Below are 18541 nucleotides of genomic sequence, written 5' to 3' on the forward strand. Positions count from 1 at the left end.
GGTATTAACTGGATGTCGAAACAAAGCACTCCTAGATGGTGCAACCGGTAGTATGGGACAATTGCGTTGGACGACAGTAGAAGAAGATGTACATACTGTCGAAAGCATAAGAAAGCGGGGAAGTATAAACATGAGGTTATAATGAAAAATTCAGACATGACCAAAACAACAATAAGAAGAAGCAGACATTCAAAAGCTTGAGGGACACCTTTCTTAAATAAATTGTCTTGGACGACACGCTTCCCCTGTCTAATATCTCGACGACGGCGTCGTGCTTCAGCAGAATTAACATGCCCAGCTGCAGGAAATAAATAAATAAAAGAGGTAAGAAGCAGCAACAGCAATTATGTAAATAGGGGAAACAACCAGAGCAAACATCTGAAGATCATAAGACAGAGAAACAGCTACAGTTCGTGCTTCAGCAGAATTAACATGCCCAACTGCAGGAAATAAATAAATAAAAGAGTTTAAAAGCAGCAGCAGCAGCAATTATGTAAATAGAGAAAACAACCAGAGCAAACATCTGAAAATCATAAGACAGAGAAACAGCTACAGTTCGTACTTCAGCAGAATTGACATACCCGGTTGCAGGAAATAATACAGGACGCTAACAAACATGGAACCTGAAGTTCAAAAGGGTAGGCGGTGACCCTGATTTTGTCCAATAATGAAAACAATCACATTAACTCTGACATAAAATAAAAGCATTATATTACATGATGAACTTAGTCCACCTACCCAGTCAATGACGTTGAACTGAAAAGGTTCTGTTCCTACTCAGACCTAGCTCTCCAAACCGATGGGTGTCATCTTCCGTATAATTAACTCAGATTAGCTTTTCTAGAAAACTTGCAACTTGCAAAAAAGATCCACTGCACAAAACTTGCACCTTTTGAAAATCGACTTAGATTAGAAACAGAGGAACCTGAAGCAGCAGAGATCGCTGCAGAGATTAAATTAGAAAGAAAGGGGGATTTGAACCTGTACCCATCTGGAACAGAGGGAGTGGAGGGCCCGCCTGCCCGCGGCAAAAGCGCAACGAAGCGGCCGCATCCATCTCACGGCGGCTGTTCGGAGACGGCCACCATGACAGCGGGAGGAACGGCAGCGGACGTTCCCTCGAGGACTCCGTATAGGAAAAGCGAAAGGCCGGGCCAACCAAAATAAAGCAGCCGATTCGAGCCTGGCGGCCCATATACACTGACAAAGGAAACATTATGTAGAAGAAGAAAAAAAGAAAAAGGAATAGAGGGCACGTGTCAAGGGAAAATATAGTGTATATTATCTGTTGTGTGCGACTGTATCTTCGGTTCCCAATCGAATTTCCTGTGAAGTTGAAAGATAGCATCCTCACAACAAATAATTCTTCTTTTGAGAGACCGTGATGGAGATACGCATTGTCCTCGGTAAACGATGCCAAAATCTTATTATTACCACATGTATCGACAGACATCACTACCAAACGAGTACTTCAGAGTTCAGAATACAACAAGCAGCAGCAGCAGCTAATTAGAGAAAAAATTGTGCAGGCATGACACCTGCCACACACCATACTACAGGGGGCATACCAACGGTAATAAAAGAGCTCTATATAACGGAGTCCTCTCCCTCCTAATTTACCAGCTCGGATCGGATCTATGCAACAAACTGCAACGGACGGTACGATATCAACTTGTTTCCACAAGACCCAGGTTTCGCCACGGCAGCAAGGACCGGGGTGCTCGGGTCACCATGCCCGGCGGACATCACTGGACGGTGCAGATCTTGATGACGGAGGCGACGCCGATGCGGTGCAGGACGACGACAGCATCGCCGGCCTTGCAGAGCTGCTTCTTCACGGCCGACTTGAGCGCAGCCTGGAGGATCTCCTCTGTCGACTCTGAGTCTGTGGCCTTGGCAGAGCCTTCGGCAAGGAGCGGGATCAGGCCTCTGTAGATCAGGCTGTGCCTGGCGGGGCCCTCGGAGCTAATGGTCCAGTCGAACGAGTCGGTCGTCAGCACCGGGACGACCACCGAAAGGATCGGAACCCTGGGCCGGTACTTGGCAACCAGCTTGGCCGTGGTGCCGCCACGGGTCAGGACGACGATCAGAGTGGCCCTGGCCTTGTTGGCAGTCCGCACCGCCGAGGAGGCGAGGGACTCGAGCGGGCTCATCGGGAGGGGTGCGGCCTTGATCATCTCCTTGAAGACGGCGTCGTTGTCCAGGGAAGACTCCGCCTCCACGCAGATGCGAGCCATGATCTTCACAGCCACCTCGGGGTATGCTCCAGCAGCACTTTCACCACTGAGCATGACACAATCAGTTCCATCAAGCACAGCATTTGCAACGTCGGTAGCCTCAGCGCGAGTTGGCCTGGGGGACTTGATCATGGACTCAAGCATCTGTGTCGCTGTGACCACAGGCTTGCCAGCAAGGTTGCACTTGTAGATCATCATTTTCTGTGCAAGGAATATCTTCTCGACTGGAATCTCCATTCCAAGATCACCTCTAGCAACCATAAAGGCATCGGTTTCCCTCAGAATGTCATCAAAGTTTACAATGCCCTCTTGGTTTTCAACCTACAGATTCAAGAAAGAAGTCAGATACATAACGCGATAACTAACATGGTCACAGGCAAGCACATATGTATATATACACAGTAGATTTTGTCAACATGGCAGTCAAACAAAGCCAAGTAACCTGAACAATCTCCCAAGTACAAGGAAAAGAACATTGTCAGGGGAGATGCAGGAAAAGAAGAGACAAAACTTGCTTATCTAACTGTCCCAAGGTTTAACCAAATGTGCTCATTAAGGAAACCACGAAGAACAGAACAAGTTGTGTATTTTTTACTACAGGAGCAGATGTGAAACGGGCCACAGGGAAGAACCAAAGAGTTCATGGGTTCCAGAATTGAGATTTCCAGTGTGTATTAACAAAAAGCTCGACTGCAAAACAGTTAGGCAGCTCAATGTAAGAAAGAAACGTCATCGATGGTTGCCCTGGTACTTAACTAAAAAAGAGGCACAGCTAATTGTCCCAATTTTAAGCAAGCGTGTCGTTAAGGAAAGCACAAATAAGATAGTCAATTGTGTATTTTTGCCTAATAGAGCATAGAATAGACTACGCCGGTTTTTACAAACAGGAGCACATGTGAAACAGGTCATAGGGAAGAACCAAGGAGTTCATCCAGTGTGTAATAAGTATCAACAAAAAGATTGACTGCAAAACAGTTAGGCAGCTCAACCTCGATGTAACAAAGAAACATCATCTATGGTTGCCCTGGTACTTAACTATCATGCAGAAACGTTTCATCATTGCAGAGAATATGAAAGAGTTTAGCAAGGACAGGAAAATGAACACTACGTGAACGCATAAAATAGCTGAGAGTAACAAACATACAAACCTTTGACATTAACTTGATGCGCTTTGCATGCTGTCCAAGAAGCTGCCTGACGGTCACCAAATCTGATCCTTTGCGGACAAACGACAAAGCAATCATGTCAATGTCATTTGGCACGCCCCATCCCAAAATGTCCTCCTTATCCTTCTCCGTCAGCGTAGGAAGGTCGACGACAATTCCTGGCAGATTACAATTCTTCCTCTCTCCAAGCATTGCAGTGTTCTCACACCTACATCTGACAGTTCCAGCTTCTGGGTCGCAAGACAGAACAGCCAAGGAGATGGTACCATCAGCACATAGTATGACATGCCCAGGCTTCACATCCTGAGGAAGTTTCTTGTAACTCATGGAGATCGTGTTTGTATCGCCCTTGATATCATAGTCAGTGGAAACAGTGATTTCTTGACCCTTTGTCAGTTTGATTGGTTTACCATCCTTCAAAAATCCAGTACGAATCTCAGGTCCCTGCAGTAATGAAGAAAATACTCAGTACAGATCATCATATAATGCCCTCAAATACCTACTTACAAGAATCCAATCAGAATGTAGGTTACAGATTACACATCATATGAAACAGTCTTTCCTTTTTGCCAAAAACATTATACGAAATGGTCACCAAAAGAAAACACTGCACTAAAAACAACTGCTTGCAAGGACCAGTCTCATTGAGCTTACTGAACTACTCCCTCGGTTTACTATTATAAGATGTTCTATTTTTTTTCCTAAATCGGATGTGTGTAGACTCGTTTTAGTGTATTTGTTAACCCATTTCAGTCCGTGTGTAGTTCATATTGAAATATCAAAAAAAAATCTTAAAATAGTGAACGGAGGGAGTAAGAAAGAAATAAAACCATTAAATTTAAACATGTGATCTGTGAAGCACCACAAGATGAAGAAATAGTTATATATATATGAATGAGACGAAACATTAAGCCATTATTGTGTAATAAACAATTACTCGAGCATGTTTTCTTACTGCCAAATAAAACCTCTCTAATAAGTGTATCAATCGCTTCCTTCTACTATTTAAGAGCATGAACAGAAGTTCCCATGAGAGCCAGCGATATCTTAACACCAAGATCTGAAAAAGCAGCCACTAAACCATCCTTAAAAAATATTTACAAGTAATGTCTGGCCAGTTAAACATACAGTAAAACCACTAGTGAACAAAGTAACTGAACAACATGCTGACAATATGCAAAACTTGTGTTAACTAACATGATGTACTGTATTATAAATACAGCAGGTGGTTCGGAGACCGCCAGGTCTTACGGCGCAACCGTCTCCAGCACTGAGCAATCAGCGTCCGCTGATGATGATAACGGGATCCGTAGGCCGACGACAACACGAGACGGATGCCGCTGCGCAGGCCACCCCATAGCGTGTCACCCTACATGCCATCCCATGATATATCTATTCCGTTTCGCCGGCATCGCAAATGGGCAGCAGCCAACCACCCGCAGCAGCCCAATCCTAGATCCGACCTTGTACGACAAGGCAGAGCACCCGGGGCCAATCTAAGCACACATGTGCGTGCCATGAAATGTAGCCCCTCAAAATAAGTCAAAACCACCAAAGCTGAAATCCTAATCCGACCATGCCGTTGCCTCCAGATCACCCCAATCCAACTCCGATCGACGACAGATGAGTAGATCGGAGTCCATTCTCGAACCAAAACCGAGAGAAGCTACTCGACGAAATGGGCCGATCCGGCGTAGAAAAGAATGAAGAATGTTACCTTGGTGTCGAGCATGACGGCGCAGAGGATGCCGGTGTTGTGCATGGCCTGGCGGAGGGCGTCGAGGGTCTCCTGGTGGTACTCGTGGGTGCCGTGGGAGAAGTTGAAGCGCGCGACGTTCATCCCGGCGCGGAGCAGCTTCTCGAGCATGGGCACGGAGCGGGAGGCCGGGCCGAGCGTGCACACGAGCTTGGTCCGAGGCGTCCGCGCGTCCGCCGCCGCGTCCCGCTCCAGGTCCGCCAGCACCGCCGCCATGTCGATGTTCGCCATCGCCGCCCGCGGTGTGGTGTGGTCTGGGGAGGAGGAGGAGGGGTCGGGGGTGTGGGTGTGGCGACGGCGATGAGATTTGGATTTGGTCGCGGGCGGATGGATGGAAGTTTTATAGGATTGGAAGGGGGGATTTTCTTGTGGGTGGGTTGGGCGATTCGGTGGGCGAAGAGGCGGAGGGAGGAGGAAGATGGACACGTGGTTTGGGCACCGAGTCGAGTGGAGAGGTGGACGCGGACGCTCTCGGCCACCAGTGCCTCTCCGTTAGCGTCAGCCGTTTTCCGTGTCTTCTTCTTTTTTTCTTCTTCATCTTCTTGGGGAAGAAGTTGGGACTACTTGGCTGGCTATTATTACTTGCTGATGATGGAAATCCTCTAGAGGCGGTGTCCTGCACCGGTCAAAACTTTCAGCTGGCCGCGCGCGGCCGTCGGATCCATCAGCTGCACACGTGTTGCATCGTTAGATCTTCATGTAGTAAAAAAAAAATTATGCAACAAATTTCTTTCACGATGCAATAAATCTCGTCTACGGTTGTAACAAAAATATAATTGTAGCAAAAAAATATTAACGTGGTCGTAACAAAAAAATGAAGCTGATGATGCGTGGTAGCAAAACAAAATAAGGGTTGTAGCAAAACAATCCGGTGAACTCGGGTTGCAACTCTGACGAACGTGTATGCAACTTTTTTTAATGAATGGTTGCAACAAAAAATGATACCGGTTGTAGCAAAAATTAACACGACTGTAGCAAAAAACACCGATTGTAGCAAAAAATTCCACGAACTGAGGTTGCAACCAAACTTATATGCAGCTTTTTTAGTGGTAAATGTAGTAAATTTGGACACCGGTTATAGCAAATTTAAACGATCACCACAGGGGAAAATGTTGCATGACCATACGCGCGAGACGCGTGTACAGCGAGCGATCGGCGCGTTGCTTCCGCCGGCGCGCCCAAGGGAAACTTTTCTCAATCCTCTATCAATTTTATTTTCTTTGCCAAAAAAAATCTCTATCACTTAAAAACCATACTGAAGAAAGCAAGAGGTGAAGAATAAATAGATTTCCAATGTGAGGTAGTAAGTGTTGTGTGCTTTTGATTAACTCCATCGCTACGCGATCGATGATGTCGTACATCGTAAGAAGTCATCGACGCCTACCCGCACATATTGCAAGGATCGGCCGTCTAAGGGACCACAATGATAGTGAATCAACGATAGTAGCGTCGTGCAAGGCCGGCTATATGTTTGGGGGATAAGATGGTTCGGGCATTTTCAGGTATTCACGACGGCCCATTAAATTCGTCCGGACCGGTCCAAACATTCGAGATTGCGCAAATCGCCCTTGAACTGGGGAGTCCGACACGTCGTACCCACTCCTAAAACCCCTCTCCGGCCTTCGATCTAGAACCCTACCCCTTTGAACCCCTTCTTCCATCGTCTAAGCCGACGTCAAAACACCCGTAGTTGACATCATCATTTGTCGTCCGACGTCGGAATGGCATGCCCCACTTGTTCGTCATGGAAATAATTTTAGCTGGCCCTTTGACCTTAAATTACTATTACTAAAAAATATATATAAACATTGCGTAAGAGGGAGAGTGGGGGCAGATCACCACTTCCTCCCCGGCTCTTTGCCCTTCAGGTCGTCGGCGCAATTGTAGTCGTTTGTGGCTGGAGGAGGGTCGGAGGACAAGGTGCCACTGTCGCTGTCGTCGGAGTCGGAGCCCGAGAGGATGATGAGGCCCTTCATCCGAAGGACGACCCTGTCCTGCTCTCGCTTCATCTTCACGAGTCGGGCCTTCTCTCCCGCTAGCTCCTTCGCCTCGCGCTCCGACTGCTCAATAGCAAGCTGAAGTGCCTTGGCGTTCTTCCGTTGGAGGCGTTGAGTGTCTATCTCCACCGTCGTGAGGGACCGGCGGTACACCCATGCGAGGAGGCGTTTGTCCTCCTCGGGCTCCGCCAGCATCCCGCGGCGGCTTTCCTCTCCCTTGCATGCTGCCTCTCACGCGGGCGGTGCGCGCCTTCGATTTTCGAAGTGCGCTTGCGGGCCAACGACGTGGGCACTCAGGGGCGGACCTACATTGAGGTGAGTGGGGGCCTAGGCCCCCACTCAAAATTTGAAACTCTAGTAATAATTGCTTGTGCTTTTCGAAAAATATGCTAAAATTCTTTGAATTTTGAACAAATATGTCCCCACTCGAATACTTTGTCCCTAGTTAAAATACTTTCTAGGTCCGCCACTGTGGGCACTAGGACCCAAAGCTGCTGGCGGGGGAACGATAGCGGTTTGGGTAGGTGCGGATTGCACAATCCTGACGGAGCTGCACGAGGGCCGGAAGGGTCCAGCTCCGGCGTCATAGCTCCGCTGACGCGGGAGCTGCGGTTGAGCTCCAGATCCGGAGCTGCCGTCGGTATCCACCATGGACCGCTCCAAGGCGATGCGAAGGGCCATCTCCTCATCGTAGTCGCCTTCGGAGCCGGAGCGACTGCGGGGGTTCGACATCACACTCGGTGGGATCGGACTCGAAGAGGGGGATGAGAAGATGGAGCGAGAGAGAGTGAGCTAGGGTTGGAAAGGAGGCGCCCGGAGTGGGGGTTTTGTGGGGTTAGTGGTGGGTCTGGGCCTCTCAGGCAGACGTGCCCGGACATGACCAGGCCACCCCATACCCGCCCTATATCTGGGCTGGATATGAGGGGTATCGGTCAGACCGGGTGTTTGAGATGGGCATGTGGGGTCCGATTGGGTTGTGGTTTTTGTGACCTGTCACCGATCGGGAGGCATGTCCACGCGTTCGAGACGGGTACGAGGGTTCCGGTTGTAGATGCTCCGGAGGAATAGGACTTTGGCACGCTCAAGGACTTAACCATATTTTTCAAATTTTGTAATGCTGGTTTTGCTGAGCATTGTGCTATTTAGTACTCCTTGTGTTTCTTTGCGGCGCGGGGTCCGCTCGGGATCGATGGCCGAGAGAATGTGGCTGGGCAGCTGGCCGTGGCACTAGCAGTAGCGGCCTCGTTGCGGCGCGGGGTCCGCTCGGGATCTCGAGGACGGATCATTCGTCCCCACGCGAGGGCATATGCCGCGGCACGGTACCCCTGACGGCAAAACCAGCGGGCAGCGCAACGCCCGTCAAAAACCGGCGACCATTTTCACTTTCATCGCCCGCCCCTCGTTCTGGACCCCCGGACCGGACCGGAACGTGCCGCTCTTTCGTCCCTACTGCGCTTTTGGTGATAGCCGGTGACGGTCCGACCGAGAGTGTACCGCACGTCCCATCATGGGTCCGTGCGCATGTCACTGCGGAAAAATGGCATTGAATAATTTTGTTACTCGGTGGAAGGAAATTTGCGGTTCCATTTTGCCTTGCGGTTTCTTTTCTAAAAGGTTCTTTCTTTGACCATCTCCATCCGTGTCACGGGCGGTAGAGCTTCGCAACGGTCCTTGTCTTTTAGACAGCCATGGAACGATATACTAGAGTAAAATTTTACAACATGTAAAAAAAACACTTTACAAGACAGGAATAATATTATTTAACGCGTCATAAAGCGTTGGCTCAAACAGTAGTCGAAAAAAATGAGCGCCCGTTGTTCCAGCAGAAACGCTAAAAGTTCGACGCGTTAAAATTTTAACTTGCACATTTTTACGCAAATACAAGATAAAAAATGATAGATAGTATAGATAGTTCACATAGATAGAAACTACTCCCATCAATAATTCATCTAGTACATAATAAAAAACGATAAGCTATTCCTCGTCGTTTTTCTCCAACGCGCTGGTCTCCGACTCTGTCATGGTGATGAAGGCGACAACCCACTGTTCATTATCTGTGGACTAAGTCTGACGCTTTCTTGAGCTTCATATTGAAGAGTGCGGCTTGCTTCCGCGTACGTCTGTCCTCACGATAGGCGACTTGCTCCGCCTCCTCTTCGCCCTCCTTTGCGCGGAGGATGCGTGCTCGTCGAGGACGTCCTGCGGGAACTGTTGGCGCCACTCCTCCCTGACATGTTCGTCCATCTGAGCGATGCCGAGGCGGCGCTCCAGCCTCCGGTTCAGGCGACGGTCCTCTTCGGTGACAACCCGCACGGAAGGCGCGAGCTGCTGCACCCACTTCCGCGTCATCACCTCGGGAAAATTCATTTCCCTATGAGTCCGGTTGAGGCGTCACGCCACCGCGTCGTACGCGCGAGCGTCCTCGTAGGCGGTGTTGAAGCCGGGGCGCATGTCACCAGAGCGGATCTCGACGTACAAGGTGCCGGAGGGGCGCGCGCGTACGCCACGGTAGCCCGAAGTTCTGCGATGACGCGGCGGCGGCAAGGTGAGGCGAGAGAGCGATAAAGGGCGCGTGGCGATGCGAGGATGCGTGGAAGATGCACTGAATTTATAGTGCGTGTGTTTTTTACATCCAGTGTTGGAGATGCTCTGAGGGCATCTTCAAAGCGGTCACTTAAATCGTGTGTTGCGGACCACGTGATTTGGATGCGGTTTATCGAACCAACGTGTGTTTGTATCGATTAGTTGAGCAATACAGACATATTATTTTTGATAAAACAAAGACAAATGCGGGGTCTTTACGAAAGTCCAACAACAACCACGTAGAACTCTGACACCTCCTGTCCATCCAAAACCCTTATCGGACCTACACTTCCATCCTCCCCATTATTTTTCTTTCCTTTTTCTCTTGCTTTCGCCACAACTCCATCACCCTGGCTGCAGGATAACACAACAGAAAAAAATGACGAACTACATACACGTCTAGGATCACTACGAAGATGCATACGCAGTTTGATCTGATAATTACCGACTTGCAGCGCAACGAAAGGAGACTCGAGGATCACTATGAAGATGCATACACGTCGAGGATCACTACGAACCGCGAGGATGTTCTCCCTCGGACACAAACTCGAACAATCCTTCTAGAGGCTCTTGGACAGAACCACTCTCCACCTATCAAACTAAGATCAAAACTATGACCCCTTTATTGAATTGCACACATCCGGAGTCCACTATCCAGCAGGGCTTCGCCGTCCATAACCAGGCCCGATCAAAGACTAGACAACTTTTCGACTACGTAACTATTTTGCGGAGAGGGAGATAGAAAGCCGTATCATTGCATGCCATTTGTATGAAAGAGCTTGTGTGAAATGGGGAGCTCTTTCTGTTGGTGTCCTGGAATATGGGGTGCTTACCACGTCGTCCTGCCAGTGTAGGCTGGGATGAGGACCCGCCAAGGATCTAACGACCAATATGCATTCTTATCCTCATAAAAACTTGAAAGTCTCGCTAAGGATAAACATGCATATTGGAGACGCTTTAACAAGGTGGATATCGTCACAAACACATTTACTAAAAAGAAAAGAATGCAAGATATAGGATTACACTCGCCACAAGGTACAACATGAATATCCTAATACATCAATACGTAGCAATCGTCATATAAAAGAGCAGGGTCCTGCTACGGATAAAAACAAACGAAAAAAGAAGACGTCCACCCTGCTAATCTCAGGCTGCCAACCGCGAATCTATCCTATGATCATCGTCATCGTCGAAGAATATGAAGAAGAAGAAGAAGAAGAAGAACTCTAGATAGGACAAACATCGCTCTCACGTCAAACATCGGTTTACATGTACCTGCACCTCTTGCTGTAGTAATAAGTGAGCCTTTATGGGACTAAGCAATCTCATTAGCATGGGTATAAAAACTAGCAAAGCTTAACGGATATAAAATGGTTAAGTGGCGAGGCCGCAACAAACACTAATCATTTATATCTGGCTAACTTACGAGTAGAAGAATAAGAAGAGTGATTGATCTACGTATAATCGGGCGTGATGTAGTAATGATCATGAACACATACTTACGAGTCAATCGTAAATCCATCGTGTTCTCTTCTTGCATCAAACCTTACAAGAATGGACGGTCATTGTTACCCACGCGGTTGGTGAATTTTAGTTGATTTAATTTGAAGTTCTTTACAACCAGATATTATAATTTTGAAATCATCACATAACCGTAGACACAACTTTCTAAATTTTATGACCCTACAGGGATGCTTCAAATAGTCCATCAGAAATTATAACACGCATTCGATGAAAAATCTCACATCATAATAACTGCAAGGAATCCCTGTGGACAAGCCAGTAGTCAAAGATAAAACTAAATCAGCAAGACCACCCAACATGTCAATAAACTCATAGAAACCATGTATCTCGTTCTCAGGATACGTCCAAATGAACTAGTGTAAAATAACCAAATCTCGAGTTTCTCGAGCGGCACTGCACATTGCCCTGTTTTGGACAAGCATCATCAACATTCGTCCCCTGTATCATGTGAATTAAAATCTACGTGTTCATGACGTCCAATGTAGTAACAAAATTATCAATCTTATTAAGTTGGATAAATTTTAGTATCATTGTCCGGCCATTACAGTTTTTTGCTTTCCAATATTTTTTAAAACCAAAATAAAAAAACTTTGGTTTTTCTTCAAAGAATAATGCTTTTAAAATGTTTGTAAATATAAAATATTTATTTATTTTTATAATTTAGATAACACAACACATTAAAAAATGGTCAAAATAATTAAAAATCATGCTTTGTAAATAACATCAATTATTTTTTTATGCTTTTTCAAGATTTGAAGTATGTTCATACATGTTTCAGAAAAAAATGTTCATGTAGTTTTATAATAAATCTTCACATTTTTACAAAAATATATATTTTTAGAACAAGTATTCAAGTTATTTTAGAGAGAACAAAAATTACAAACCGATAAAACCAACGGAAGCAGATAAAAATGCAGTAGCAGGGGAGCTGGCTAAGTGAGGTTCCTAGATGGATGGCCCAATCTGGTTCGCCAGAGCGAAACGCTAACATTGTGAAGCTTATAATGTGTTGGTAATGGGGATCTCCTATTGGAAACTCCTATATGCCGCTTATCGCGGCAAACAGTGAAAGATTCGCTGACATGGGCCCAGTGGGAACTGAACCTGCGAATAACCACAGATATGCACGCGCTGCTAGCCAGTCCGACTTGATGACTTTTGTAGGAAATTTACAGCGTGACTTTTAAAGAAACGAACAACAGCGACGAAACATGAAAGAACATATCAACATTTTTTTTTCAAAAAACATGTTCTAGTGGCATTGAACACATGATCTCCTGTGATACAACCACGTCACCAGCCACTGTAGTTCATAGTATGTTGTGCAAAATTGGCAGGTCAAAGATTTTTTTTTTCAAAATTTTAATGTGATTTTATTCTCACAAAAGTTTTTTTTTAAACTATCACTTGTAGGAAAATAATACTCCCTTCATTCGGAATTACTTGTCACAAGAATGGATGTATTACATCCATTTGAATACATTTTTACGACAAGTAACTCAGGACAGAGGGAGTATGAAATTTGTAAAGACTAAAGTATTTTTTGGGAAATCTTATTTTTTGAAGGAACAATATTGAAAATGAGAACTCTTCTAAAACTACGAACAACTTTTTTGAAATAGTGCAAAGACTTTTTGAAATAACATTTTTTTTGAAAACACTAAATTTTATTAAATTAACGACCATTTCTTCCATTTGTAGCCAAAATATGAAAACATGAACATTTTTTAATTTCCGAACAAACTATGATAAGGAGAACATTTTTAAAATTTCTGAACTTTTTTTAAATTGCTAAGCAATTTTGAAAATGAGATTTTTTTGAAACTTCGTTTACCTTTTTTGAAATACGAACATTTTGAAATTGTGACCAGATTAATATTTTTTGAAATATCTCAACATTTTTTAAACTTTGAACAAATTGAGAAAAAACACAATTTAGAAATTCCAAGGAATTTTCAGAAACATGGTCGCTTTTTGACATTATGAACAAATTCTGGAAATGAACATTTTTTTTTGAAAATTCTGAACATTTCATGAAACATGATTTTTTAAGATTGTGAAAAATTAACATTTGTTGAAATATATGCACATTTTCTGAAGCTGTGAATAAATTACGAATCGATATTTGTTTTTGTAATTCCTGGACGTTTTTTAAACATGAACATTTTTTGAAGCCGTGATTTTTCTTAAAAACAACAATACTTTTTGAAATACCAAAAATTATTGAAATTTGTCGAGCATAAGGAATAGGAAAACGAGAAAATAGAAAAAAAATAAATAAACAAATAACAAAATAAAAAAGAAACAAAAAATAATTAAAACTAAACGTATATAAAAACAGAAAAAGAAAAATATAAAACCACTATGAACCCTGTAGGTGATTATCAAAACCGGAAGATGAAGAGGTACCGATGATACAATAGATGGACCCATCCAATCGCTTGCTTCGATCGTTTCCTATGTTCGATTGGTCGACAGTTCAACACAAAGTCCATGTTGGTGATAGTGATCTCCTCTCCTATTCCACGTGTAGGTCGTGCGCGTACCCCCACCCCCCCTCCTCGGGCTCCTTCGCTTTGTACATGGGCTTGACCAACTAGCTCATGTTCAGTTTTGGGAAGGTTCCTTCCCAAAGCGATTTTATTTTATTTTGTCATTTCTTTTGTTTTTTCTCCTTTTCTTTTTTCTTTTTTACTTAATTTTATCTTACATTTTTCGTTTTCTTTTCTATTTGCAGTTTTGCACATGGTTATCCTTTTCCTTTTTAAATTTCGTGAAATGTTTCTATAATCCAGGGACCAAATCGGTGAACATTTGGAAAAATGATGATATTTTATTGAAAAAAAACTGTAAGGAAACCCCCCCATAGCGAGTTTTTTTAAATAATTAGAACTCAAATTCGCGCCCGTGGGAATTTGAACCTGGGTGGCTGGTTTGTACATCCACCCCACTAGCCAAGTGAGCTAGGCTCACTTTCTAAAAATGATGATTTTTTCAAATGAGGATTAACGATTTTTGAATTCACAATTTGTTAATTGAATTCAAAAAATGTGCAGCATATGTTTTGAATTTGCGAACATTTATTAGAAGTTCATGAACATTTTTAAACATAATGATCATTTTTTGAAATGGCTTGAATTTTATTGGAACTCATGAACAAATTTTTTTGCATAGGCAAAGATTTTGTGAAAAATTGAGAAATACTTCTGAAATTCAGGATTTTTTTATGCCTAACATTTTTTTAAATTCATGTTATGTTTTTGAACGAGCAAACATTTTTTACAATTTTATGAACTTTTATTGAAATATGGGAAGAAGATTTGAAATTCCTGAATATATTTTCTGAAAATCTTTTGAAAATTCATGAACATTTTTTCTGAAATTCAGCAACTTGATTCATCGTTGTTCGATCGTGCAGTCCTTTGTGGCGCCCATGGATGCATATGGACTCGACGACGACGTACGAGCATCGCGATGCATGCACACACGAGCCTCGCGCTTGGTACCGGCGCGCTGGGAAGCAGGTAGTTGCAGCACGCCATGGTCGCCGGCCGCTCCAACCACGGCACTATAAATGCGAGGCCACCTCGAGTTCCCACAGACCCAAGGCGTGAGCACACACACGTACCACCACATACAAGTTCCAGCGATCCAAGCCGCAGCCGCCGACTAACCGAGGCTCCTGTCGAGCCAGCCAGCCATGTCTCGCAACTGGGGCCTCGCGGTGCCGTCCGTGGCGCTGCTGCTCCTGGTGCTCGCCGCCACGGCGGGGGCGGCGATCAAGCCGTTGGAGGAGCAGCCGCAGGGCGGCAAGCGGGCGGACCACCTCACGGCGGGAGCGGCGATCGAGCCATTGGAGGCGCAGCCGCAGGACGGCAACAACCTCACGGCGGCCAAGGGCCTGCTGGGGGAGGAGCCCGCCGCGCGCCTGGCGTCCGTCCGGACCGAGGAGAAGAAGGACGTCGACGACGCGGTGACGATGCCGATGGAGGGGATGAAGCCGGGCGGCGGCGTGGCGATCCAGCAGGGCGGCGACCCGGGCACGGTGCCGTCGGCGTCGTCGGCGAGCCGCGAGCACGGCAAGGAGGAGAGCGGCGAGCGCGGCAAGGAGGAGAGCGGCGGGAGCAGCAGCACCAGCAAGGAGGGGGAGAAGTCGGCGGCCAAGAGCTGCCTGACCAAGGAGGAGTGCCACAAGAAGCGGCTGCTGTGCGGCAAGGGCTGCACCCTCTCCGCCCACGCCAAGTGCGCCGCCAAGTGCTCCAAGTCCTGCATCGCCACCTGCTAGGCGCTCCCCGCGCGCCGCCGCCGCCGTCGACGGCCGGGTCCTTGAGTCCTACGGCGGCCGTCTTGATCCTGATCGATTAGGTTGTTTTGGTGAAGGGAATAAGGGAAGGGGCACGCTGCAGCTAGCTGCATGTCTGCATGCATGTGTGGTGTAGCCTTGCCCCTCGATCGTCTTCGTGTCGTCGCCGTTGGTCTAGTGTTTTGATGTGTCCCCGTGTTTGTTCGTGCGTGTTTAGGACTACTACTGTTCGTTATGTCATTTCCATCTCTGTTTTGCTATATATGTCCTTTCTCGTGAGAAATTTGGATGAAACTTGAATAAGAATTGCATGCATGTCAACTTGTTTGCTCAAAAACTATCGGAAAGACGAGCAGCCTTCGGTCTCTTGAGGGACAGGAAAAAAGAAAGGGTGTGCCGAGAACTCAGGTGGCTGAGAAATAGTAAGGTCTCAGTCACCTGACTTCAGGCCGAGTATTCAACCCCAGTTTCCCTTGGGCCGGCCTGGTTTCTTTTTTTTGTTGGTTTTCGGTTGTGGCCTAATTTTCTAGCTTCCTTTCCTTTGTTTTTTTTGGGGGTGGTGTGATATCAGCCATGCACAGCCCGGCCACAAGGAGCTGAATCTCTAGCTAGATGGATGCACATACCAATATATATTTTGCATGTACGTGTCTTTAAAAAGGAGGAAACTCCGAAAAAATGTAAGTCCTAAACACCACATTCAAAAAGATTGATTTTGTTTGAACTATTGTATTTATTAAGATGAGATGTAAACAATATCATACTTCCATAATCAGAAACACACACTACGTATTATCAAAGTAAAAAAAGAAAAGCAAAACTACATGCCTAAGAACATATCTAGTAGAACCCTCAAACCCTTAAATCTAAAATCAGTTTTAAGGGTTGAGAATTTGCCATTTTTGACACTTTTAAGGGTTGAAAAATAGGAGCAAAGACTATAACCCTCAAACCCAACCCTTATAACGGAATATTCCCTTATAAGGGATGGGTTTTAGGGTTTAGTCTGTCACGCTCAAGATGCGACCCTATCCTCAATTTGGCACGAGGGCCTCGTCAGGGATAGAAGCGCATCTCGTCGTGTCGCAAGAATGGATATCGTTACAAGTACATGTACTGAAAAGAAGAGATATATAAAGAGAGTTGGCTTACACTCGCCACAAGCTACATCAGAGTCAGAACAGTACATTACATAAACATCATGAAGAAGAGCAGGGTCCGACTACGGACGAAAACAAACGACAAAAGAAGAACGACGTCCATCCTTGCTATCCCAGGCTGCCGGCCTGGAACCCATCCTAGATCGATTAAGAAGAAGAATAAGAAGCAACTCCAAATGAACAATCAACGCGCTCGCGTCGAGTAACCTTTATCTGTACCTGCAACTAGTGTTGTAGTAATCTGTAAGCCACAGGGGACTCAGCAATCTCATTTCCAAAGGTATCAAGACTAGCAAAGCTTAATGAGTGAGGCAAGGTTAAGTGGTGAGATTGCAGCAGCGGCTAAGCATATATTTGGTGGCTAAACTTACGAGTACAAGAAATAAGAGGGGGAAGATCTACACATAACGGACGTGAACTACTGATGATCAAATGAATGATCCTGAACACCTACCTACGTCAGACATAACCCCACCGTGTCCTCGATCGGAGAAGGAACTCACGAAAGAGACAGTCACGGTTACACACACAGTTGTCATATTTTAATCAAGTTAACTTCAAGTTATCTAGAACCAGTGTTAAACAAAGTTTCCACGTTGCCACATAACCGCGGGCACGACTTTCCGAAAAGATTTAACCCTGCAGGGATGCTCCAACTAGTCCATCACAAATTACCACAAGCCGCATAGAAATCCTCAATCACGAAGCTCGCGATCTCGTCGGATTCCCTAGTGGAAAACCTCAACTCTGAGATTACCCAAAGCATCACCGGAATCCCGATGCACAAGATATCTCGTCAAAGGTAAAACTAATCCAGCAAGGCCACCCGGTGTGTCGACGAACCCGATAGGAGCCGTGTATCTCGTTTTCAGGACACACCGTCTATGCATAGTGGACGGTAGCCAAACCTCGAGTTGCCCCGAGGTGGCACCGCCGACTTCTAGGTGGGTGGACCAACTCTCATGCGGAGCACTGGCCCGGGGGTTGATTAAATTATCCTCGAGGTCCGGAAAGTCCCTATGCAATTTTATTAGGTGATTAGGCAAATGTAGTACCAATGTTGGGCCTTGCCAGACCAGCTTTAATCTAAAACGAATTATCAAGGGGGTCCCCATAACAACCCCGATCGTGTTAGGAGCGCTCAATTATGGAACATAACACCGATAGCCGGAAACTAAGGGGGCAAAGGTGGAACAAAACACCAGGCTAGAAAGGCCGAGCCTTCCACCTTTTACCAAGTATATAGGTGCATTAAATTAAATAGCATTTAATATGGTGATATAACAAGGAACCCATGTTATCACATGGAAGCAACTGCACCTGCAACTAGCAACGCTACACAGGGTTAGGCAAGCAGTAACATAGCCAATCAGTGGTTTGCTAGGTTGAACAGGTTGAAGGTTTCATGGCATTGTTAAGAGGCTAATATTTAACATGTGATAGGCAACGAGACATAATCGGTAGAAACGGTAAACTAGCATGACAATGATAGTAATGGTATATGGGGAAATGATCATCTTGCCTGAGATCCCGCTTGGAAGAAGAATGCCTCCGTGAAGCAGACGAACCGACGTAGTCGAACGGGTCCTCACAATCCGGCACGCTGCGCAACTCTATCGAGATGAAGCAAACCGGAAACACAAATCAACACACGGAATTCACCACACGATGCACAACACATATGATGCATGAGCAGCTGAATACATGCAAGTCACGGCATGACAATTCACACACTCAAACACTACACATTAAGTGAAGTTCAATATGCAACAAGTTGCATATTGTCAAAACTCCACGTTTAATTATTTAGTTCAC

At 45.6% G+C, this 18541-nt stretch overlaps 2 protein-coding genes across 2 annotated transcripts; one reads left to right on the top strand and one right to left on the bottom strand.

Annotated features, from left to right (window-relative positions):
* Positions 1 to 1397: 1397 nt before the first annotated feature.
* LOC123428348 (pyruvate kinase, cytosolic isozyme-like) lies at positions 1398 to 5645 on the bottom strand. Its single transcript, XM_045112548.1, has 3 exons — positions 5121 to 5645; positions 3386 to 3847; positions 1398 to 2558 (listed from the first exon to the last, which is right to left on the bottom strand). Exons 1-3 carry the CDS (start codon positions 5388 to 5390, stop codon positions 1746 to 1748), a joined length of 1545 nt encoding a protein of 514 aa, XP_044968483.1. The 5' UTR covers positions 5391 to 5645; the 3' UTR covers positions 1398 to 1745.
* Positions 5646 to 14868: 9223 nt separating this feature from the next.
* On the top strand, positions 14869 to 15802 carry LOC123431188. The gene has a single exon (XM_045115022.1). It carries the CDS (start codon positions 14964 to 14966, stop codon positions 15546 to 15548), a length of 585 nt encoding a protein of 194 aa, XP_044970957.1. The 5' UTR covers positions 14869 to 14963; the 3' UTR covers positions 15549 to 15802.
* The last annotated feature ends 2739 nt before the right edge of the window (positions 15803 to 18541 follow it).

This window comes from Hordeum vulgare, chromosome 2H (genome assembly GCF_904849725.1).
Source record: "Hordeum vulgare subsp. vulgare chromosome 2H, MorexV3_pseudomolecules_assembly, whole genome shotgun sequence".
Lineage (NCBI taxonomy): Eukaryota > Viridiplantae > Streptophyta > Magnoliopsida > Poales > Poaceae > Hordeum > Hordeum vulgare.